General features: G+C 39.8%; 2 protein-coding genes across 3 annotated transcripts in view; one reads left to right on the forward strand and one right to left on the reverse strand.

Moving 5' to 3' along the window:
• btbd11b (BTB (POZ) domain containing 11b) overlaps positions 1-26,726 on the forward strand; it is a 75,891-nt gene that overhangs the window by 1,602 nt on the left and 47,563 nt on the right. The window lies entirely within an intron of this gene.
• Positions 21,185-23,421, reverse strand: LOC309710494 (uncharacterized protein). Its single transcript, XM_082540017.1, has 2 exons — positions 23,391-23,421; positions 21,185-23,044 (listed from the first exon to the last, which is right to left on the reverse strand). Exon 2 carries the CDS (start codon positions 22,803-22,805, stop codon positions 22,113-22,115), a length of 693 nt encoding a protein of 230 aa, XP_082396143.1. The 5' UTR covers positions 22,806-23,044; positions 23,391-23,421; the 3' UTR covers positions 21,185-22,112.

The raw sequence follows: 26,726 nt of genomic DNA on the forward strand, positions 1-26,726 counted from the left end.
GGTCTTCGTGTGAAACTGTGATCCCCTTTTGTCCAGATTGCCTCGTTTGTCCTCTGTGCAAAGTTAGACTGGAGCTGCTGTTCTCTCATATACTTCTCATACTGTATGTGGCTGTTTTGTTCAAAATGGGTGAGCACAGCATCCCTGGGTTGAGTTATTCACTCTTTCAGTAAAGGGGGCTCTGCCTGCAGTGATGCTATGCAGAGATGAGTTTCTGTTCTTTTCACCCAGAGCGAGGATTTTTATTTTCTGGGTATAGCAGCTGATTCTATTACAGAGTACCCAGACTTTTCAAGTGTTAATAATACTTTTTGTCTGGTGTCTTTGAAAATATCTGAATTCAATGGACAAGTCTAATAGTATTCTGACTTCACTGCCTTTTAACCAATACATCCGTAACCACTCTAAGACATTCTTGCCCCTGTTTTGATGGATGTTGTAAAAGCGCTGCTGTGACTCCTCTTGCAACAGGTTTACGTAATAAAAAAGGCCCTGGGGACGTATGTGCTGTTGTGCATTATGCAGAGTGATGCAAATAAAACTGAGTTATAGAAAGAGAGGGAGAATGAGAGACAGAGAGACAAAGTTAGAAAGACTGTGACTGTATTGATAAATCACCCACAGAAGAGAATAGTACTTCATTTTTACTGTGCCTTTTGTTTTAAGTGCATGTCAGTTGGTTTGCAATTTTCTTGCTTATTTGTTCACAGTGGTACAGGATTGTAGTTATTTAGTGAGACTCGTTTAGAGACAGGTGACAAATTACTAGAAAAACAAAGTACCTTAGTATGGTGTAAGGCCACCATGTGCCACAAGAACAGCTGTACCTGGTTCTCCAGTTTTCTTGGAACTCTGCTTTAGGACTGAAACATCATTCTTCCAGCATTCCCTAATTTGGTATTTTGATTATCTAACTTGTTTAGAATCTTCCATAAATGTTCAATTGTATGGTTATGAGGTGACTGCAAAGGCCATAGCAAACAATCCACATTTTCATACTCATCAAACCATTTGATGACCCTATGTGATCTATGGATGGGGCGCTATCATCCTGGAAAAGAGCGCTCACCTTAAAGATAATTTTCGGTGTAGGGGTCAAGCGTTCAGGCCTACCACAAACGCTCTCACTCACTTGTCAAGAACACAATGAAAATAATTCATCTGGATGTAGCCACATCTCTGTAGACCAGTGCCTAAGCTTTTTTTTGCACCACTGAACTGTCAAATGTGCATTCATCTTTGTAATGAGGGGTTTATACACTGCAACCCATCTAATATCCCTCTCTATGTAATTGTCAGGGCTGTTCTTGCTGACAGTCTGATCACGTCCTGCAAACATATTCTCAGTCACCTGAGGAACAGATCTTCTGCTTTCATTCTGCTACACATCACACTCACACAAGCATCATGTTTATCACATATGTTCTATGTTCAACACTGATTACTGATGTCTTTCTGATAGTTGTAATGCAGACTGAATTTCTTAATGAAACTCTACTCAGTTGGATATTCTTTGTGACTCCTGCCATCTGTGCCCCCTCTTTAAGTCCCTTAGTTTTTTTTCTTATGCTATCTTGACACAGAATCAGAATCACTTGAGCATGCTCAGCAGTTTTATACATGCTACATTGCATGATTGGATGATAATTGTTTAATTGTACCATGTAGTGCACCTGTGTGGAAGCATCTGCATTTTTGCTGCGTTTATCTACTCATTTATAAAAGCTTTTTTGCATAGCATGTGCATTTATTTGTAGTGATTGCAACACACACTGAATCTACACATGCAACAATGCCAGAATCGCCACATACAATTAAAAGTAGCACAATAGAACGTCAGAGCTTAGAGTATGAAGACACAATGCACAGTACTAAATATCAGGATTCACTCAGAAGGCACACTCAGGCCACTTGGCATGCGGTGAGGCTCCAGCTGTGGAAGAGGTGTGATGAGTGCTGACTGGTGTATCGGATTAGTGAATTGGATAAGATGCAAATATCTTGAGCATATGGAATATTGACATAAAGCTCAAGGCTAGGAAAATAACGTAGCGAATGAAATCATGCAATACCGTGTAATATAGCATTTTCTTAAAGGGTTAGGTAGTAATTATTGAAACACTAGCATAAAAATAAACATCAAAACACTAAAAATCAATATTTTAGATATGAATGTTTGAAAAGGTTTACAGCTTTACAGAGCTTATTGGTTCACCTATCTGTATTAGTGCATTTTTTGTCAGTTTTCAAATACTTTTAGCCTAGCACCTCAGCAGATACATGTTAGTGGCAAGCTAATGAACACAGTGAATCATTTAACAGCTACACAGAGGAAAAAACAATCTATAGCTTAATGAATCTTTAGAGGCAAAAGCAGTCTTAAAAGGAAAGTAAGAGTAGACCTACAATGAGGAGGTGGCAGGAAATTTGACTCCAAAATGAAGACATATTTCTGTATCTACATGATAGGAACTTGCTAGCAAACAGTTGCCTAAGAGGTGATAATATAACAGAGTTCAAAAGCTCATCCCTTACCACATTTTCTGTTCTAATGGCAAGATTTCTAAACCTTAAAGCACCCTACAGAGACAGAGAAAGCTGAAACACAACATCATTTGTTTTCTTCCTACTAAAACCAAACAGCCATCCAGTCTGAAGGTGGTTTGACCTTACCAGAGTCGCTGCCTGCCAAACTGAACTTCTATATCACTCTATCCATTCTCTCTGTCTTACTCAGCCAAGTGGGAGTAATTTAGGACTTTATGAATATCTTGAGCCAAAGCTTATTTCTGTTTCTTTGTTGTCACAAATTCAATAAGGTGTTTTTCTTGTTTTAAGATTTAGGTTCAAATACCTTAATGATTTGCAAAGTCATTTTTAGAAGGGGGCTTCAGTTTCCCAGCAGCTTATAAAAGCTACACAGTTTGCTTTCTTGCAGCCAGATATATTAAAGGCCTGCTTGAAATCTATATAGTCAGTTTTAAACTTTATCTAAAATACATATATATATATTTGGGGGGGAAAAATTCCCAGCACGCCCCTGCGGGCGGTTTATCCTTCAAGCTCAGGTCCTCTACCAGGGGCCTGGGAGCTTGAGGGTCCTGCGCAGTATCTTAACTGTTCCTAGGACTGCGCTCTTCTGGACAGAGGTCTCCGATGTTGTTCCTGGGATCGGTTGGAGCCACTCGCCTAGCGTGGGAGTCACTGCACCTAGTGCTTCGATTACCACTGGGACCACTGTTACCTTCACCTTCCACATCTTCTCGAGCTCTTCTCTGAGCCCTTGGTATTTCTCAAGCTTCTCGTGTTCTTTCTTTCTGATGTTGCTGTTATTCTGAACCACTACATCGATCACTACGGCCGTCTTCTTCTGTTTGTCTATCACCACTATGTCCGGTTGGTTAGCCACCACCGGTTTGTCCGTCTGTATCTGGAAGTCCCACAGGATCTTAGCTCGGTCATTCTTCACCACCCTTGAGGGCATCTCCCATTTTGACCTCGGGACTTCCAGGAACAGCTAAGATACTGAGCGGGACCCTCAAGCTCTCAGGCCCAGGCCTCTGATAGCGAACCCAAACATATATATATATATATATATATATATATATACACATATTCATCGAGATCTCAGGGCCTCCTCTCACCATGTGTGACTGTGTGTTATTTGCATTTGCAGGTGGGTGTTGGGTTTCCCTCCTTCAGCTGTGGTATCTTGTCAGAACAGGAAACTATTCTATATGGTGGGATATTTCTTATGGCTCCCGCTAGAGCTAGGACACAGTGATTCTTTGATTACCTTAATGACGTGTGCATGTCAGAAAATGTCTAGTGGAACGTGATATCCACCACGCAGGGATATCTTCCACCCTGGGGACCAGTTTGTAACCACACTTTATGTGTGAAATGACTTTCAAGTCTGGGCAAATCTCATTTGGTTTTTCAAAGGAAAGTTTCACCCTAAAGACATTTAAATAGTTGTTGTTAGTGCACTTTGATATACTTGATCTGCTTTATTTGTATATTGGTGGCATTTCTCTTACCCTTACTCAAATAATTATTAATGGCATACAAATTGGACCAAGTATTCATAACCTCATGGCTAAATAGCAACCATTTACAGCTGCTATATTCAGCTTTTTATGTTTGAAAGGGGCTACTCTTTACTGTGTGTATATAAATGTCTTTAAGATCATTTCTTTGGTTTAATGGGTGGCAACTGTCAATGTTGTGGAAATAGAGTAGTCGAGCAATTACAGCCGAGAATGAAACAGATTTTGGTGCAAAGCAGAATACAATGCAAGAGTACTGTGCTTATTTTATAGATTTCCAGTAGCCCGACTCCAAAAACGGCAATCAGTGATAACATTAGGGGTGTTGTCTTACAGCTGAATCTACTTTATAAGCATGATTATGTAATTGATTAATAACAAACAGACCTTTTATACATTCAGCTAATGATTACTTAATGATCTTAACAGATGGAAAAAGACAGAACATCTTCTAATGGTTAGTATATAGAGTAACCAGAGATGCAAAATGATGTAACATTGGATTTATCAACAGAAATTCAATGCAGCAACACCTTGCATCTTTGTGGAAGTGTTGCCAAGTGCTTGGGAAATACAACACTCTCGAGAGGTAATTTGAGATCTTTTAAACAACAGGCGTGCTGCTCTGTGGTATTGTTCTGCATGCATCCTTACTTTTTCTTCCATGATTAAAAAACAAAAAAAACAAAAACCTTTGTACTAACCAATGCACACTGTTTTTAACCACACCAAAAATAATACAACTTTCTCAGTAGGGCATACTGGAAAAATGTGTGAAATCACCAACTGAAAAGACAAATACAGAAAAAAGGGTTGTACAAAAAAAGTAAATTACAGCACTGAAGCACACCCATTGGAGAGCATTCTGCCATTACAGTGTGAAGTGCATAACAGAGGTGGGGGTTTCCTTTTAAAGTCTTAACAGCAGACCCTTCACTTAACATTTAACATTTACATTTACAAAATTTTGGTCATCATGCGAGACAAGCAGCTATCCAGTCGCTGAGTCTACAGTATGTGTGCTGTTGTAACAAGAATGCTTTACTGCTGTACGTTCAGATGTTTTAATTACGTTGGATCTCATCGCTGAAGTGCAAGAGCACTGGTCCAGCTACATTCCAGGTTTTTTGTTTCTTATTCACTTGCTGGTGTAGTTGTGCAAGGCTGGTGCCTGGTGCACATGTGTGTGTGGCGAAGGCAGGGAGACAGGAATGACTGCGGTTAGCAGCCGTACCACTCTGTACTGGTGGAGACCAGTCCCAATTATGTCTGGAAGAAAGATATAATATATCTGTACTAGGGAAACCCTGACACAGCAGCATAGACTTGGTCATGTAAGGCAGCAACAGACACTGGCGAGTATTGAAACACACGCTCAAAGAGCCACACATGGCCAGGGGTAGATCTGGTTTTAATTGTAAGTTTTTAGGAGGGAATGAGGAATGCTGATGTGACATGGTGTCTGGCACAATGAGGGGGAGCTTCAGCCAAGTTAGCTTCAGTTGATTAAGAGGAGACAAGTGATAAAATGTAGTTAATTCTGTACCCAGCTGGCGGTGCCTGCAATGGGCTGTGCATCATTTTTTTTGTTCTTTAGCAGCCATCCTTTTTTCTTATGCACTTCACTGGATTGTATAAACTTTCCATTGCCCGTGCGAGCATGTGTGTGTGTGTGTGTGCGTACATACGTGTGTTGGTGCATTCGGCTAGTGAGCTGCCATGAAACTGCAGTCACTGCACACTGAAAAGGAGACACAAAAAATAATCGTAATACTGTTAATGTTGTCCCCTATGACTTTTCAATGATGAATTGATGAAACTGCGTCTTGTTATTGTTATTTTTTCTGAAGAACAAGAGCAGGACAAAACAATACAATCGCCTCCAAAATAATCAATATTTATGAAAAATCACTTCATGGGTAAAACCCCCTGAACCACTGAGTGATGAAATTTAAGAAAACACTACTGGAGCTGCGGCAGCATTGACTAATTTAGCTCATTTTTATGCTTGACCTTTCCTACCAAAAAGAGATTTACTCCATTACAGCCCTGGCAGTGTTAACCCAGAAAGTGTGCACTTATTGCTATAAACTCACTCAGCATAATGTTTTTAGTTTCATGTTTACTGCCCGTGGAAGAGCTTTGCTATTTTTTCATGCCAGGATGACAATATCAAGGGAGCTTTAGCCGTTTTATTTCTGTCTTTGGGGTAAATTTGTTTCCCTCTGGACCAAATTGTCTGAGTGTTTTTTAGTAGGTTTTCCCAAAGCACAGATGGAAAGTTTACCTTTTGCAGTGTAGACACTAAAAATATGCCACTGCTGTGCAAGAATAGTTTGATAATTACTCTGCATCCAGTAAATCTGTGGCTAAGAATGAATTGTTCAAGATGTCGACTTTGGAAGAAAAGCAATGAGAGAGGAAGCGGCACAGATGGCAAGGATCAAAACAGGAAAATCCATAAGAGAAGCTGTGGGTGACAGATGAGACCTATACAAGCAATGTCTCCTGCTTATTATAGCAGGAAGAAAAGTCTGCGCAAACAAGTACCAGCAAGTGGATTAGCTAAGGTGAAGCATCAGTATCTATTACATTTTTTTGCAGCTCTGAATTCCTTTTGTTGTATAGAGGGAAATGATCCTATTTAAGTAACATCCAGTGTGGCTGGAAAATATGAAGAAAATACTGGTAAACAAGCTTTGAACTTGTTTTCCCTCTTTGATGTGAGCCGAGCAAAACTCGAAGAAATTGTCTTGTCACTGGTAGAAAAAGTGATTTGTGTGTTAAAGACAGCTGCATGTCAGGACATACCGGATTCACAGTTGGTGAACTGTGAACCAAATTCCAAGATATTTACATAAACAGATTCATGCATGCATCTCACACACACAAATACACACATACAACACTTCCATCGTCTCCCATCAGATAAATGCTGCAATCAGCAGAGCGTGCTTTCGGCTAACACAATGCGCCATCCCGTGTTGTGAGCAGCACCAGTAACAAGCTTCGCTGTGCTAATACATTTAGGCCCGTATCATCTAACCTGTTGTTGTTTGATCACAGTAAGACAACAATGAGAGGCAGCAAATGTTGCAGATCATTTCATTGCGAGAAATCCATTTGCAGTGACAGTTAGCTTCCTCTAGATGGGTCTGGTTAATGTTTAGCTGATAATATTAAAGAAGTTTATTTGCTCAGAGGACCTAGTGACACCTGTTTAACAAATGTTTAGATGATTCCTTTGATTTAAACGCTCACACTTAGAGAGAAACACCCAGTTTTTCTACTACCTCCCCCACTCATGAAACTTTGTGTTGTTTCCCACTGAATGTCAGAACTGTAAATAAAGACTTCTTGATGCATGCTCAATCATCCAGGTAAGTAAATCTCCAAAAGTTGATTCTGTTCATCTGGACGTAGTGTTTTGTGGGCTGGTTTCAGTCATTATGCAAATGTACTGTTTATATTCTTGTCTTATATATAACAACAGGGCGAAGGCGCTGCTCTTGTGGCGACCTGCAGCAGGTGTTTATTGGCGTTTTCTTTCTCTTTTTCTTTTTAACTTTGTTTTAACTCTGTTCTTAACCGTGGTTTTAACTTTTTGCCGAGATGGAGATCTTCTACAACTTAGTTTTATTGTTGTTGGCGATATTCACCTGGAGTCATTCACTCTCACTGACAATCACTTATACACGCGAAGAACTACTTGGATTACGGTGGTCCTGTTTGTCTATCTACGACTCTTCTAATGCTCGGACAGATGTGATTCTTGGTGAGGATTTATTTTCCCGGTCAAAGACTAATTTTGGAAAGCCCCGCCGCTTGAGAAAACGCGGAAAGAAAGGCGGCGTGCGTCAGCGTGTAAGAAAACTTCGGAGGAAGAATCGTGTTCCTCTGCCTTCTATGATTCTGGCCAATGTCCAATCCCTTAGGAACAAAACGGATGAATTACAAGGAAATGTGCTTCATCTACGGGAATACAGGGAGGCTTGTCTGATGGTGCTTACCGAGACGTGGCTGACCGATATGGACAGTGACACTTCACTGCGAATCAGCGGCTTTGGGACCCCTGTCAGATTGGATCGGAACTGTGGAGTAACACGCAAATCTCACGGAGGAGGGGTTTGTTTATATATCAACCAGGGCTGGTGTAATAATTTTACTGTGCGGGAGCGGTTGTGTCTTCCTGACATCGAGCTCCTTTCAGTATCTGTCAGGCCTTTTTACTTACCGAGGGAGTTCCCTCAAATTTTTGTCACTGTTGTTTACATTCATCCTAAGGCTGACGTTAAAGTTGCTGCCGATGCCATTTTTAAAGTGGTACGCAATCTGCAGACTCTCTCACCGGATGCTCCTAATTTTATTCTTGGTGATTTTAACAATTGTAATCTTAAGAAATCACTGAACAATTTCTTTCAATATGTCACTTGTCCTACAAGGAATAACAAAACGCTGGATTTGTGTTATGGACCAATTAAGGCGGCATATAAGTCTGTGGCTGGACCTGCGCTAGGTTCTTCGGATCACAATGTTATTCACCTCCTCCCTGCTTACAGAAGTGAAGCGGACTAATGTCTGGACAAAAGACAGTTGTGTAGCCCTTCAGGGGTGTTTTGATTGCACTGACTGGTCCTTGTTTCAAGAGAGCACTTCTGATTTGGATGAACTCACTGATGTGATGTGTAGCTACATCTCTTTTTGCAGACTCTGTGGTTCCAGTCAGAGAATTTAAGACTTTCCCTAATAACAAACCGTGGCTCTCTAAAGATATTAAGGATCTGATTCTTAAAAGGAAAATTGCTTTTAACAAGGGAGACGTTCCCACTATGAGAATATTGAGGAAGGAGGTGAGGGCTGCAATAAAGATCGCCAAGATGAGGTACAGAAATAAGATTGAGGCAGAACTCAGCAGTAACAACCTCAAAAGAGCTTGGCTTGGTATGAAAACAATGGCAGGGCTACACACGAAAGGTAAAACTAGCATTACTGGCTCTGACTTCTTTAGTGATGAAGACATTTGAGAAGATAATTAAGAAGGAGATTTTAATGCAGGTTGAACACCATCTTGACCCCTTCCAGTTCGCCTATAGAGCAGGGAGAGGTGTGGAGGATGCTGTTGTCACACTCCTGCATCTCTTGTATAAGCATCTTGAGGCCCCCCACACCCATGCAAGATTATTATTTGCATTTAATACAATTCAACCCCTCTTACTTGCTGACAGGCTTTACAATCATTTCAAGCTTGACACTAGTCTGGTCGGCTGGGTGACAGACTTTCTGATCAATAGGTCACAATGTGTGAGGGTGAATCATGTATTTTCTGATGTGCTTTCCTCCTCCACTGGATCACCCCAGGGTTGCTGCCTCTCTCCCCTTCTGTTCATTCTGTACACGAATGAGTGTCGCAGCAATTTCACAAACAGACACATCCTGAAGTTTGCTGACGACACAGTAATCGTCAGTCTTCTAGTGGGGACGAGTCAGGCCATGGACAGGTTGTAGATGATTTTGTGAATTGGTGTGATGGGTCCTTCCTTTCACTTAATGTGTCAAAAACTAAAGACATGATTATTGATTTTAGGAAGTCCTCTTATAGCTCATCACCCACTATCATAAAACTGCCGATATTGGGATCGTTGAGAGTTATAAATATCTAGGTGTGGTACTTGACCATAAACTGTGTTTTGAATCTCATGCTGATGCCACTACTAAAAAAGTTCAACAAAGACTGTTCTTTTTAAGAAAAATGAGATCTTTTAATGTCTCATCTGAGATGTTGTCCTTGTTTTATAGAAGTTTTATCGAATCTGTGATGTCTTTTTGTATCGCTGCCTGGTTTGGTAACCTGACGGTGAAGAATAAGAATCGGTTGGGACTTCTGGTAAAAACTGCTAGCAAAATTTCAGGGCGCTGGCAAGATGGACTTTTGGCCATTTACAATAGAAATGTGCTTAGAAAGGCTCATTCTATTATTAATTGTGTGAACCATCCACTTCACAGTGAGTTTGAGTTGTTGCCTTCCGGTCGCCGTTTTAGAGTACCTCTGAGGAGGACTAAAAGACTCCAGGTCTCTTTTATCCCTACTGCGTCTTGTCTCCTTAATGGCAAATAATTGTCCTTGAACTTTCTATCATTATTATTGTTATTATTATTTTATAGTATTGTTCTGTTTATTTTTATCCTCCTGCTGCTAAACTAATTTCCCCTTGAGGGACAATAAAGAAATTGAATTGAATTGAATTGAATTGAATTGAATAAGATTGGGGAAACCTAGAGACCCGGTGCACCTAAACGCGTAGTGAGGGTGTGCTGGGAACGCCTAGCAGAGGCCCCAGTCTGTGAGATCAGAGTTGAGCAGAGCTTCAACAGCATTCCAAGGGAGACTGGGGACATTGAGTTCGAATGGACCATGTTCAGCATTTCCATTGCTGAAGCTGCTGCATTGAGCTGCGGCTGCAAGGTGGTTGGTGCCTGTTGTGGTGGTAATCCCCAAACCAAATGGTGGACACCAGAGGTGAAGGGAGCCACCAGGCTGAAGAAGTCCTATCGGGCCTGGTTAGCCTGTGGGATTTTGGAAGCAGCTGACAGGTACCGACAGGCCAAGCGGAATGCGGCTCAGGCAGTGGCTGAAGCAAAAACTCGGGTGTGGGAGGAGTTCGGAGAGGCCATGGAAAAAGACTTTCGGACTGCCTCGAAGAGATTCTGGCAAACCGTCAGGTGTCACCTGAGTAGAGCCACTGCTCCTCCACATCGAAAGGAGCCAGCTGAGGTGGTTCGGGCATCTGACAAAGATGCCACCTGGGTGAGGTTTTCCGGGCATGTCCCACTGGGAGGAGGCCCCGGGGCAGACCCAGGACACGCTGGAGAGATTATATCTCTCGGCTGGCCTGGGAATGCCTTGGTGTTTCCCCGGATAAGCTAGAGGAGGTGGCTGGGGAGAGGGAGGTCTGGGCTTCTCTGCTTAGGCTGCTGCCCCTGCGACCTGGCCCCGGATAAAGCGGAAGAAGATGGATGGATGGATGGATGGAAACCTGCAGTCAGCTGAGACTGAAGAAGTCACTTGGATGAGTGACGAAACATTTCTCCCATAAAACGCTACGTCCAAATGAACAGAATCAACTTTTGGAGATGTAAATAAAGACGGAAAAAAAATGTGACTTGTGTTTATTCTCTTTTGTCTTGGAAGTTAGATGAAAAATATCCAAGTTCATATACCTTTTGCAGGGTAAATGTAAAGGCACAGCTTGTGGACTGGAAGCGTCACATAATAATAGAAAAGGAAAGGAGCTTTGCCTGCCTGTCTAAGGAAACCACATTCACATATTATCAATTTTACAGCTTGCTTAGTAACAAAAACTGTGTTATTGTAGGATCTACCTTATTATATAAAGCACCTTAAGGCCACTGTTGTTGTGATTTGGTGCATATAAATAACGTTGAATTGAACTGAATGGAAGAAAATAGGTTGGCTGTGTTTTTACTTATGCTAGACATTGCTTAGTTGCAGTCAAAACAAACAAATGAACAAACATAAGACCACTTGTATCCTTTCAGAAATAATTATCTTATTGTATCCCCCAAAGTTGTCAGTGTCCTGAACATTTACTAGGGATTAGTCATAGTGGACACACTTTTGCGGTGACTGAGTCATTAGGGTGAAACTGAGTTTGAATTTCTGAATTAACATACTAACAGTATTCTGACCTTTGATCAAGAAACTAAGCTGCAAAGTTGGAAATTTTCCACTCCTGTGAAAGAGGAAATACATAGGACGCTACATGTTAGCAACACTGATGCTTGTTTTTATTTACACTTTTTCATATACAGAATTTTTAGCTTACGTTTTGATGTGACAGAACCAATTACTCATTCAAAGTTACATTGAATGTAAAAGCACTGGATACAACTCAACAAGCCTTTATCTGAACTGCAAGATTTGTTATGTAATATTTGAGGCCAAAGGGTCATATTGGATTATACTTTTTTCCCTTTGATATCCATTTCTGTAACTTGGGTCTGTATTGACTGATGCTGAAAATTCATTTTGATTCAGTACGTCACATGCACACTCTGCTGGGTTAAACACTTTAAATACTGTAAACAGGTTCCACACTGATTTGCACCAGTTGTTGTGTAAGAACATAACTTTGCATGCTGATAGTAGTTTGGTATCAAAATGCAGTGGGACCCTTAAAATCGGAGAAAACAACCAAACGTGATTACATCAACCTCAAAATGTCCACTTTCAATCAATCTGCTTCACTGGCAGTACTTGTAAATCAGTAACCGTTTTTCTAGCATTTCTTAGACTTAAACTCTGCAATCACCTGCATGGGTCTTAATTCAGTTCAATTCAATTTTATTTATATAGCACCAAATTACAACAACAGTCATCTGAAGGCGGTTTATATTATAAGGTAGAGACCTACAATAATGGAGAGAAAAACCCAACAATCAAGATGTCTATGTTCTAATCTTATATGGAGAGATTAGGTAGAAATGTAACTTTCTGGGGAAATAACACACTGGACTATAGGTTTGCAACAAAACATCGTCTCAGCTTTGAAGCATGGTAGAGGGAGCGTAATGTTTTGTGGCTCTCTTGTTCAACAGTGCCTTCCAATTATTGGAGTAACTAGGAATTCCAACCAAATCAATTTTACTCAGGAGAGGTTAAACAAAATGGCAAGACAATAATTAAAAGCACAGAAGTAAGTCAACAACAGAATTAATGATAGTTTGATGTTGTGGAATAATCTGATCTTAATGCAGTTAATGGCCTGAAGAACTCTTTAACCAAGGTGTTTATTGTCCTTGACGATATATTTCCCTTCTGCTGTTATTTTTCTTTGTATGTACTGACTCTATTGTACTTTTTAGTCATTTTTTAATGAAGTGTGTACAGTTGTCTTTGAACATTGAATTGACTACAAGAGAGCTACATATTGGGGCTTAGTAGTCCTCAAACAGGCAGTAGATTTGCTGATACAGTACCGATTCTTTCTGCAGGACCAGTATCCTATTACCACCCATTTGAGCTCATACCATTGACCTTCAGAGTATGCGTGTGTCACTGCATATACCGTCAATGTATACCTGTTTGCACAAAGTGAATGCACTGTTTCTCATTCTGTTTTTCTCTGTGAAATTGCCTCAATCATAGTATGTTGCATAAGCGATTTATCCAGCTGATTTTCCTAGGCCTAATCAAGATGTGAATGAACTGATGTCTTCTACTTGTCTGTCCTCACTTATTTCTCTGTCTTTTATCCTTTTGTCTCATTTATGCTGCTGCCCGATTTTTGCTTCTTCAATTTCCCCTGTCTGTTTCAGTCCGGCTTTCTCATTCAGTGCAGAGTGTGTGTGATAACAAATCACACAAACTCTGCCACTGCCTAGAAGGAGAACTGGTGCCGAGCTGAGGTAACCTTGTCCCGTCCTACATATCTGGCAGGGCTCTTAAAGTTCTGTCAATGTAGACATGGAAGGCCCCATTGGGGAGCCCGGGGTGAGCACACGCTACACATGCAGACATATGTGTCTGAACCGTGACAGATCTCCTCCAAATTGAACCGCAGTCTGTAACTATAGTCTGTACTGTGGAGTGGAGTGGATGGTGGCATGTGTTGGTGATGTAAGCGAATTGGAAAAGTGTCAGACATCAACAACAAAATAAGCTCCACACATACAACACCAAACAGTTGGTTTTTGCTCGAAATGTGTTGAACATCTTTTTAGTCCTTCAGTCCAGCTGAATGAGTTTGCTCAACCCCCGACTGAACCAGCAACATGTGGTACAGATTACCACAGGAGAAGGTACATGTCGATTTTGCTCATGACATTTTTTATTACTAACATATGCTGGTTCCTGCTTTACTCCCACAGCATTGTCAAAGCGGATCAGAGACTGGCAGAACAACCGCAGTGAAAAGACAGATGCCAACAGTGACTGTAATGTCTACTCTTTTCTGAAAAAAAGAAAGAAAGAAACACTGAAACACCACACTGTACCTTTTGTTATTGCCGGCATTAGCGGTGAACAGTACCTAAACCCACATGATAAATATAACCGGGCACTAATGTGTCTAAGTCAGAGTTCTGCGTATTGTAATCATCATTCCTCTAACTTTCCTGTGGATAAATTATTTTCATTGCCATGTTGTGCTCTGCTAAACCCACTTTGTCCTATTTTCAAAAACTTTAGAGAAATTGGTAATTAATGACACACTTATGTGATGGCTACACATGAAGAAGATCTTTCAGAAATCTCTGTGGCAAATGGATTTAGACAAAGACTTACAAGTAAAATACTGCGAAAGGGTTAAATATCCTTTTTTAACCCCTTTTTGACAGCCTCTTTGCAGTTCAGCTTTATGTCTTCATAGTGCAACATAAGACAGCTTGTGTTTATACACTCACCAAATTATTATCTTTTACAATACGCACTCACGTGAGAAACTATAATTATGTCTTTGGGTTAGAGTCAGTTTAAAGCAGCTGTTGATTGTGTCGTTTAATACTGCCTACTTCCCAATTAAGGAGTTCAGTGTAATAGAATTTATTGTGAACTTATCGACAAAGTGTAGAAACACTTTCAGACGATACTCAGCTCATTTTCTCTGCACCACTAATTACGTCATTGCTCACAGCTAAAACCTGACAGAACACCTGCTGAAAAAAGTTAATGTGGCATGCTTTTTTTTATTATACTGAGTGTGTTTTCTCGATTAATTCTTAAAATGATCTTAGAATAGTTCATGTTATGATATGCTCCTCTCATTCCTTATTCCGCTGTGTTTTTTCCATTGTTGGAATACATGATGGTATGTATTAACATTTATTATTTGGACAAAAAGTATTGGACCACATCTCTTAATCTCTCACTTCAGTTGTTTTTAGTCCCATTGCCAAAGTTGTATAAAATCAAGCACCTGGCAATGCACTTTACAAACATTTGGGAAAGAATGAGTCGTTCTAAAGAGCTCATTTAATTCAAGTGTGGTGCTCTAAAAGGACGTATGCACAAGTCAGTCTGTGAAATGTATTTCCTCCTGGTATTATTGAAAAGTGTTTAGAAACCACAGCAACTCAGCCACAAAGTAGCAGACCATCTAAAATCACAGAGCATGGGCAAGTAGTGCGTAAAAGTCGCCAGCATGGCTAAGTCAATAACTACAGAGTTACAAGCTTCCTCTGGCATTAACGTTAGCGCCAAAACTGTGCACCAGGAGCTTCATGGTTTCTATGTCTGAACAGCTCCTTCATGTGTAATGTGTAGGTGGCCCACTACTTTTGTCAGAATAATGTATTTGGTTAGCATCCAGTAGTTTTCATCAAGCATTGTGGGATACTTTGACTCCACTATCCATGGGGCATGCAGTCAGTTCAAGTAAGGCGAGCTGCTTTTAAATCTCTACACAAATTAATAAAAATTAAAAGGTATAATGACAACCACTGTACTACACTAGAAAGTGACAAAGTGTCTGACACAGTTGATGTCTTGTTTCAGTAACAAGCTATATAAAGGATAGTGTTTAAGTTTTAATAATACTGTAAATACTGTAAGTTAGATCTGTTCTGATAATCTGATGGTCAGGAACGAGCTGAACGTAATTAAACACCATAATAACAACGATGGTGCTTCTGAGGTGCTGCTACAATCAGCTGTTGCTGCTTTTTCAAACACATTGTCTTGGCATGAAGCTTTAAACTTGCAAGTCATATAATTTGTTTCAGTGCAAAATACTGAAACATTTACAGACATTTTTGTTAAGAGGGTTTTTGACCACAGGGTGCCTTTAATAATTAAAGCTAATTTCTGGGAAACACTCACACTGCTACCACAGTACAATAGTGGTAAAAAGCCTCTAAAATGAGTCAACGTCATTATTATACTCTGTTGTTTTAGCTTAGCTGTTGTCGCTTGTTGGACAGACAGAGGTTGGGTGCAGTATCTGACTCATGGGATAGAAAGGAGTTAAGAGGATGACACGATGCTGCTGAGACAGGTGTGTCTGTCAGTTTTATACCTAGCATGATGTTGTACCAGCTCTGATGCACTAGAAGGCTGTTCACTTTCAGATTATCTTCAAACCTAATGAAAGATGCATGGATTGGGGAATTTTCACGATTTCCAAGAATCACATGACTATTTTGTATTTGAGCATCTGGAACTGAATCATCTTTGATGCCTCAGAGTTAAAGTATCTACACTTTCTTACTCATCTCATTTAGCTCGAGGCTTCTGTTTTCTTATGGGAAATATGCCGAATGTGATAATTCAAACATTTTTTCATCCTCCGCTGGAAGAAATAAGACATGGTTTATCCTGTATCTGATTACAAAGATAAGACCTTTGTCATTGGGGTTGAAGGAGATTCATGCAACAGTTGCACCATTAGTTAGATCCCCATATACCGTTCCAAACATAAGTCTTCAATACATGGTGTACACGAACGGAGGAATGTAGCTCCAAAGAGTTTTGAAATAAGGCTTACTGGCATACAAAGGCCCACCTCAGAAAATTTCAAAATCAGACTCCTTCTTCTTCCAGGATATAAATTATTGATGGTCTCCAGGCGATGATGACTGCAAAACCGATTTCTGCTGGTGTAACCTTTTGCACACCTGCAGAACATATTGTGAATGAAGTGATAACTTCAGCTGGCTGCACTAGCACAAAGACCCCAAGCATAATTTTCAAGCGTGTGTTGTGTACTTCGTGAGATCATACGGCATTATTGAAAAAGAGAAGGGGGGAAGAAGAGTAGCAGATAGAGGGCAGGGCATAAAAACACTGGGACCGAGGGCTCAAAAACAGAAGACTGCACATTTTGTATGTCAGATGACAGAGGGCTGAGTCGAGATCTGAAGTGAACTATTAGGGCTGACACTGCTGGCAGGGAAAGCTGCATCCATCCAGTTTTGTCTCCTTGCTTGCCTGTCAGTGGCTTGAACCAAGCAGTCTAAGCGCCATCGAAAACAGCGCAGCCACAGTGACAGTAAAGTCCAGCACTCAAAAAAGATGCATGACAACTACTCAGAGAGGGAGGCAGGAGCTGCAGCAGTACAATGAACTACTGATGAATGCACTTATTCAAAAGGAGACAGCTGGACGTATAAGAGGATGTCCTTTTACGTACCAGCTGTAATAACAACACAGCAAAGATTTGATTTTTATGTTTTTCATCTCAAACACGCTCCTACTGATAATGACCCCTAATTAGTAGGCTTCATATTCTATCAGTCCGTGCTTCTGCCTCACAACATTACGAAACCGAGATCAAAACTGTGATACAGATGTCCGCAGTATCCTATCTTGGCTCCATTTTTCTGTACCGTGATACCCATGTAGAGTTGTTAATGCTTTGGGATGGTTAAATGGTAATAATCTCTCTGGCAGCAAGTGAACTGGAATTGCTCTAAAGTAATAGAGATAATTTTTTGTTCATGATCCAATCATAACGGAGCGATCAGGCCTGTGGTAAAATTTGTAATCCATTCCTTCTAAAGAAAAAAACGAGGGACGAACTAAACCATGGTTTTGGAAAATTGTTACACTCCTAATCTGTGCTGCTCCTTTGCACTTTACAAATGGCCTGGTGTATACATTGCGTGCCTTACATAATTACGTTGCATTTCTGTGCAGAAGTGAGATAAACTTAACAGCACTGCCAAATAATTTCTTTAAGCACCAGTGTTGTCTTGGCCTTTTTTATCTTGATGATGCGCTCTCACACCCAAATGCTCAGCACAGTTTTAAGTTGTAAGGCAAATTCCTCTGTAAAAAATGGGTTGCAGGCACTGGAGATAAAGACCCTGCCCTTTGGCCTCTGCTGCTACTTCTGGCTGTTTGATAACAAAAACAAAGGCAGAGAGAAAAAAGCTCCTCGGGGTTGACGAGTGATGTCGACCCCAGTGTGACCCTCTGTGGGGGCAAAGAGATTATCAGATAGACATCATAGTGTCTGTTTTAACTGGTGCAGCTGAGGAGGCGATGCTTTATCTCGAACATCAGAAACCGAATACTCTGCTTCTTCGTGCTAAGCACACTGTCTATACGTAGCGCTGATTTTCAGACTGATTGTAGCTTTAATGGATAAAATGAAGCCGGATTCACGCTGATCAAAAAGAGTGGGAGCATTCTTCTTGTCAACGTTTGGAAATTGCAGTGAGAGAGTTTAATGCTATATACCGCTGTAGACCTACATATTTAGATTTAGCTTTGTGGGCTTACCCATGCCTTACAGTGACTGATTTGAGTGATAGCGCAGCATATTGTTCTGAAGAAGAACATTCTCGCCGCTGCTCTAATGTCAGAGCGTGTACTTGGATCAGTCAAGGATCTAAGTGTATACTATGATATGATTTTCTCCATGGACAAGGATTACTGCTGAAGATTCAAAAGAGATATGCGTTATTTGCATATTAATTCTGACAGGATGAGAGTGAGTCTGTTTCTTTCAAAAGGCATACTGGATTTTACTGACTTGCTTGTACCCAGATTCATGTTAAGCACAGATATTTCATTTCATTTCATTTCATTTATTTATTCATTTTCAGGCACAACAAATACCTATATTGAACATAAAATACACAAAACAAAAAACAAAACTTGCCTGAAAAAGGAGTGGGACGAAGAAAACTTATTAAATCCCACCCCTATACTCACTCATCAACAAAAAAAAACAATAAACTTCCCGCAGCTACGCCCATCATTGCATACAGACCCATCAACAGCCCCGGGCAGATACAAGCATCTAAGCGGCAGCTCGCAACCAACAATTAGAGCCTTCATAACTGAATACAGAATATATAAATTATAAATTGCATTACCACAGGTAACAGGCAGTAATAACTACAAGTAACAGACACACATACATATACATACATATATATCTACACACACAAGTACATATATGTACATACATACGCACACTTTATTTTTTATTTTTTATTTTGGAATCCATACCAGCAATGGTAAGAGGACAGACATTACAGAGCACACTAAAACCCATCATTGAGTATACTGTGACCAGACCAACTGTTTGTAGAGAAATTTAAATCTATGAATATTTTTGCATTGTTTCAATTGTAAACTCAGACTGTTCCAGATTTTCACACCACATACAGACACACAAAAGCCTTTACGGGTTGTTCGAGTTCTGGGTAATTTGAATTCTCCAAAGCCTCTCACATTATAAACCTTTTCTCGAATTTCAAATCTAGTTTGTAAATTTGCCGGTAAAAGTTTAGTAAAAGCTTTATACAAAATTATGGATGTATTGTAATTAACCAGATCCTGGAATTTAAGTAACTTTGCCTGAAGAAAGAATTTGTGAGTATGATCTAGATAACCAGCCTTGTGAATAATACGCAGTGCTCGTTTCTGTACTGTGACTAATGGATTAGTTGTATTTTTATATGTATTTCCCCACACTTCCACACAATATGTAAGATATGGAAGAACCAGGGTACAGTACAGAGTACGAAGTGCATCTTTATCAAGGAATTGTTTCACTTTGTTCAAAACTGCGAGGCTTCTTGAAATTTTGGTTTTTATGTGTCTGACGTGGGGTTTCCATGAAATTTTGTTATCAATTATAACTCCCAAAAATTTGTTTTCACTCACATTATCAATTGGTACACCTTCAATGATAATTGGTAATTCTATATTATATTTTAAATTACCAAAAAACATTGCTTTAGTTTTATTTATATTTAATGATAATTTATTTATGTCCATCTATTTTTTTATTAATTTTAGCTCCCTGTTTACAGTCATTACAAGATCAGTATAATCATCGCTACTGAAAAATATGTTGGTGTCATCTGCGAACAGTATGAGTTTAAGTACTTGAGAAACATCAAAAATATCATTTATGTATACATTGAAAAGTTTTGGTCCCAACACTGACCCTTGGGGAACACCACATGTAATACCAAGTTTCTCTGAATGGTAATGCCCTATGCTAACATATTGTTCCCGACCTGTTAGGTAACTTTTTAACCAGTTACCAGCTTTCCCTCGAATACCATATCTTTCCAATTTATCCAGTAAAATTGAGTGATTGATTGTGTCGAAGGCATTTTTGAGGTCAACAAAAATACCAACTGCATATTTATTTTTATCCAGTGTATCAGTAATTTCTTCTACTGCCTCAATTATCGCCATTGAAGTGGTTCTTTGCGTTCTGAAACCATACTGACCAACATTTATTATTTGATGTTTTTCAAGGAATTTTTCTAATCTTGAATTAAAAAGTTTTTCTAGAATTTTTGAGAATTGAGGCAGTAGAGAAATAGGCCTATAATTGGTAAAACTGTGTTTGTCATTACTTTTATATAGTGGTATTACTTTCGCAATTTTCATTTTTTTTGGAAAACAACCGGACTGAAATGATAAATTACAGATATATGTTAAGGGACTAGCAATATTCAGAATAACCTGTTTAACTACAGACATATTTATGTCATGATAATCCATTGAAGACTTACTTTTACATTTTAATGTGATATTTATTACTTCTTGCTCATTTGTAGCTGAGAGGAACAGTGAAAAGGGATTTGATTTTATATTACTGATATTTTCATTTTTATGACACGGGATGTCCGCTGCTAGTTCAAGGCCAACATTTATGAAGAATTTATTGAACCCATCGACAATATTACTCATGTTGTGATTTTCACCATTTGCATCAGTAAAATATTCAGGATATGATGTTCCAGAAGATCCTTGTTTAATTAAGTTGTTTAACACATCCCAAGTTCCTTTTATATTGTTTTTATTTTCATATAATCTTCTTCTATAATAAAGTTGTTTGCTCGTTCTTATAATATCAGTCAATTTATTTCTATATGCTTTATATCTTTGTTCCACTTCTTTTGTTTTTACTTTGATAAACTGTTTATACAGATTGTTTTTCTTTTTGCAAGCATTAATAATTCCTTTTGTGAGCCAAGGACTTTTTATCTTTTTTTTCTTTGTCATGTGTTCGTTTACAGGACAATGTTTATTGTACCACATAGTAAAAATATCTAGAAAATTATCATAAGCCTTGTCCACATCTGACTCTTCATACACCGAACTCCAATCTTGTTGTGCTAAATCTAAACTGAAGGCATGAATTGCTTCTTCATTTATTGTTCGCTTTGCTATCATGATCTTGGTATCTATTTTTTTTTAAATCACAGTCACACAAAGTAAAAACTGGTAAGTGGTCAGTTATATCACAGACAAGCAGACCACTATTAATTTGGAAATCCATGACATTAGTAAAAATGTTGTCAATAATAGTGGCGCTATGTGAAGTTATTCTGCTTGGCTTTGTTATTGTTGGATATAGTGATAAGCTGTACATTGTGTCAGTAAAGTCATCAATGGCTTTTAACCTTGTTGGATTTAGCAAATCAATGTTAAAATCACCACAGATAAATAGTAATTTTTGGTTCACCGAAGCAAACGTTTTTTCTATCCATTCATTAAAAGTGTCAATACTTGAACTGGGTGTCCGATATATACAACTTATTATAACATTTCTCTTTTTTTCATTCATAATCTCAATAGTCAAACATTCCAAAATTCCATCAATAGCCATAGACATAGTTGTTACAACATTATATTTTATAGAGTTATGAACATATATAGCAACCCCGCCGCCCGCCTTATTTAATCTATTCATGTATTTTAAATCATATCCATTCAAACAAAAATCTATTCCTTTATCGACATTGAACCAAGTTTCAGTGATGGCTATAATACTAAAGGGGCGAGAAAATTGTTGCAAATAGTCCTTAATGAAATCAAAATTAGAGTACATACTTCTGCTGTTAAAGTGAATTAATGAGAGCTTCCCGTCTAGGTTAATTTCTTTTTCATATTGTTCCTGAGTGAAATAATTACAATTTTTAACAAAAGAAGAGAGAAAGTTACTTTCAGAATCTATTTCTGGATCTATTATATTATGCTCCTTATATTCACAATCTAGATCAATTACTTTCTGTTGAAGAACTAATTTCAACGTGTCCATGTCATTTCCTGGTGTAATTGATACATTGGTGTCAGTTATACTTGTCCAGATCCTCCATGTTCCTCACTATCAGTACTTTTGCCTCTTCTGGTGTCCCGTTTAGCTTAATGAAAATCTTACAGTTTGTTACCCATGTATGTTGTATTTTACCGTTCTTCTTCAGTTGCCTTGCCTTCCTCGCGATGTCTGCGTTTTTTCGTGTCAGATGCTCATTAATGAAAACGTCCGTGCCTTTCAGTTTGCGTCCTTGTTTCAGCAGTGCGACCTTGTTCTTCCGATTGACAAATCTCATAATGATGGCCGGCAGTCTGTCACTCCTCCTGGGCAGTGAGTGACATGCTTCTATGTGCTCCAGGTCCATCTCTATCCCCTTGCTTTGGAGGAAGGACGCCACCTGTTGCTCTACCGAGCGGGTCTCCTCGTCGCTGGGCTCCCCGACGTTCCCGGCCACCGCGCGCGCATACGAGCGCGGCTTGATTTTAATACCGCTGATGACCACGTCGTTCGTACGGGTGTACTGCTCCAGCTCATCCACCCGCCGCTCGAGATCCATGATCCGTCTGTCCTTCTCGGCATTTTGGAGGCGTAGCTGTTTTACCTCCTCCAGAAGCCCCAGAAGCAGCTCCTGCTGTGCCCTGACTGCGGCCACGTCTCCGCACAGCGCTCCGAGGGAGGTTTTAATGTCCTCAACCTCCTCTGGTGTTGGGCCTTTCTTGGGTGGCATACTGAAGCGAGAGCACGAGGCGGCCACCACGAGGGACCCGGAAGCGGAATTTCTGATGATGGCGCCTGGCTAGGCCTGCTGGCTGATGGTGGAGCCTGGCTGTGGCCTGCTGGCTGATGGTGGAGCCTGGCTGGGTCTGCTGGATGTGGCCTGCTGGCTGATGGTGGAGCCTGGCTGTGGCCTACTGGCTGATGGTGGAGCCTGGCTGTGGCCTGCTGAGCCTGGCTGTGGCCTGCTGGCTGACAAACGATACGAGTTTGATTTGTCAGCGCTTATTGTGAAGGTTACGAGCAAACAGATGCTTGACAGAAAGGGTTATTTTATGTATAATCGAAGTCAGGTAACCATGAGTGTATAATTTGTGTGCAGAGATTTGAAATGTGTCCCCTTTGTGATGCAGATTCATGCAAATAAATCATGTCTAAGTTATCACATGAGGTCTGCCTCTCAAGGCCTGATTGTCAGCAGGAGAAAAACGAGAGCATTGCAAGGATGAATTTGATCTGCTCAGAGACCTGGGACAGATAAATCTTTCAGTTACTTCAAGATGACAAAGTCACATTTTCAAGATTTTTTATTTCTTACCAGAAATGTTGACATTTGGGATCAAGTAGATGAGTGTGATAAGCTTCGTGATAAGCACTTATATAGAGCAGCTAATGGTTTGAAATGATTGAAAGTCCTATTAAAATGTCCCCTCCTAGGAGTTAAAGGTCAAACAGTTATGACTTAAAGCAGAATTTGGATATCTCAGTATAAAACAGGTTTACATAGTATATAGAGTCACACCTAAACAGACCAGTCATAATTTTTAGATTTATTGGGCAATGAGAGTTCAGCCTATCATGTCATATTTGACTTCAGATTCAGAAGTGTAAGAGCTCTAGTATGACTCCTTGAAACTGTCAGAAAAGACTTATACAGCTCATCTTTGAAGCAAAACGCTTTTGTTTTTTTAAGTGTCCACCATTTTTGAATTTCTGAGTGATATTGGATGCATGGATTTGATGCAGCTTCCCTCAAAACCCTATAAAATTCACACATCATAAGTACAAATCATGACCAGAGGAGAAGTAACTCTAGATATATCTAGTGGATTCACTCTGCACCGCTGGCAGGGTCTCAGTGGAATTTAAACCTCATTAAGAAACCATGAAAATATGCTTTACTTTGAAAATCAAACCTACTATATTTCTGTACACATGGAAACTGCATAACACAGCTAGCACTCTGATTTGCTGAGCTCTTCTCGTGTATTGCAGGCGCATTGGAGCCACTCTGAGAAAAATTATGAGGTGGCAATAATACTTACTCTGTACCAAGGCGGCTGGCTTCAACAGTCGAATTCAGTGGTAAAATAATATCCTCAGTCTGTGTACAAGCTAGAAATTCTGCATTTAATATCCTAAAAAAGCAGTTTTAACCAAACAAACACACTCACATAGCCACTATTACACTGCCTGTGTTCTCTACTGTTATTTTGTATTTGCTAGAAATGTTAGCTGTTCTATATGAGGACTTTGTCTGGATCATCAAATGTGCTTTTGATTTGTAGTCGATGGCCCCGAAGCCCATAATGATGTGTCTTTAACAGCATACAACAGCTGAACTCTGAGGGCCCAAAACCACTGCAGTGATATCACTATGTTGCAGCTCAGGATGAAGGAAGCTTTAAAAAACATCTTTTAAAAAAAAATAAAAGCAAGCCACATAATATTATCTGTTCTGTGTTTATGAAATGAACTCCACTTAATTAGTTGATTCTGTCCTTGTAAGTAAACACAAGCTGCTCCTTCACAGTATCAGTGCTGCCTGCAGGGGACATTTTCTCATTTCTAATCATTAATTGCTCATTTGCGTCTGATTCGTATGGGTTTCACATGTTCACTTGGAGCTTTGCTAATAAAAAATTGCCCCATGACATCACAGCACAATGCGCCTCTCCGGATCCATTTGGATGAGACAGCATACCGAACAGAGAGGACCCACATGCTTGAGTTGTGGTTGTGTTGGTTTTGGGGTTTTTTGTCCCATGGTGTAATGAGGGAAAAATGGCAAAGATCCACATGAAGAAAGATTTGTCATGAGAACAACATTCAATGATCCACAAGCAAGAAGCCCCCCAAGCACGCTTTGCGATGACAACATTAAATTTGCTCATGCGGAGGTCTTTTCTTTCTTTCTTTAGTGAGTTATTCAAGAAATGCATCTTATAGGAAAGTAAGATGAATTTCCTGTCCTTGATCATGCCTTTGTGTGCATGAGATCAAGAGCGACTCGTGACCCCTCCTGATCTGTTATTAAAGTTTCTAAGAGGAATATTGTGGCAACATAGGACAACAAGAAACTGCACAGACCCATCGCTTATTTTTAATAGTTCTGTTTGACAGAGAGATGATTTCTGACACTGTATTATTTAGCATTATAGGCACTCTTAGATTAATTGCTTCTCCTCATGTTTCATGTGAGATTATTTAGGGTCATATTAACACGCAGACACAAAACTGACATACATCTGCTTCAAGGCTGTTAAAAAAAGCAAATTGAAGAATATGTCGAGACCTATTCCAAATAAGAAATTTGAACATTTACTACAACAATGAGGTCAGGGTCTAAATTGCTTGCCTGGCTTACACTGATGATAGAAGGGGAGCTGATATAGGTCACCTGGTTGAGCAGGTGAATCATAAGCCTGTTGCAGAGCCTGCTTTGAATCTTCCCTTATGCCATGATTCCCTGAGTGTCTTCCCTGCTCTCTCTCCCAGCTCTCCAAAAAGCGCCCCAAAAATAATAATGGTAGATGGGGAAAGGCACAGATCTGAGATTTGGCAACAAAGCCTGTGCTGATGACCGCAAAGTGAATTTTCTGTCTTACCTGTTCTGTTCTGCTAGTGTCAGGTTCCTCGAGGGGGAAGGAGATTAATATGTCATACTGTGTCTCTGATCCTTCTCCCTGTGTGCACTTTTTAAAAGTCTATGCTGTATTACCTATCCCCATATCCTCAATTTGATCCAGCTTTTAACTGAACTTAACAAGTGCAAAATTGCACTGAAGTAAGAGTACAAAAAAGCTTCATCACTCCTCTTCCACAAAAAAAGAAAGCTGTTCTGTTAGTGCCATCTTCACACTGATAGAATCTTCTTTGTTGTGTGCTACGACACGTTCCTAGAGAAAAAGGGAGAAAGAGAGGCCTTATGAGACACTTGCACGTGCCTTAACATAATGGAATAGTCCATGTTTGTATGACCTTTGCACAAAATACAGACAGCCAATCAGTTTCTGTTCTTTTCTTTTCTTATTGTGAACTTTAATCATCCTAAAATAATAATGTGACTACAATAAAAAACAAAGAGAAAAAAATCAGTCCACGATCAGTAAAGTCAATCCTCCAACCCTTCAAGTAGCTACACAGTGGTGTTTGATCAGCATGTGTGGGATCAATGAGAATCGTCCTGTGAGTATTCAGCTGTGTGCGGATGTGAAAAATCATGACAGCGTACTGGCTATGTATGTCAGACTGACTCGTTATTGGGGCTACACAGATTCAACACACAGGAACACAATATCAGGAACACAAAAGTCCAGTGCAATTTCATTTTGGCAACGTGCAGACACCAAAATTGGCATATGTTCACACACAGAATCTGTCACTAAACATAGCCACAAGACCCTTCATAGAGGCAGTATTTATTGTAGAGCTATTTTATTGCATTGCCTCATATTGTATTTGTTTTGTTTTTGGGTTGACTCCCCATGGAGGCAGCTGTTTATTTGTGGCAAGTGTCATTACAGATATATGGAACAGAGAAAGGGCTGAGAGAGATTTCCATGCTCTACCTTTGTGCTAAGCTGAGTGTCTATTGGCTATTTATCCTACATATGGAACAATAATGGCATCGAATCCCAAAAGAGAAAAGGCG

Source organism: Aulonocara stuartgranti (genome assembly GCF_965226115.1).
Source record: "Aulonocara stuartgranti genome assembly, chromosome: 7".
In the NCBI taxonomy this organism is placed as follows: domain Eukaryota; kingdom Metazoa; phylum Chordata; class Actinopteri; order Cichliformes; family Cichlidae; genus Aulonocara; species Aulonocara stuartgranti.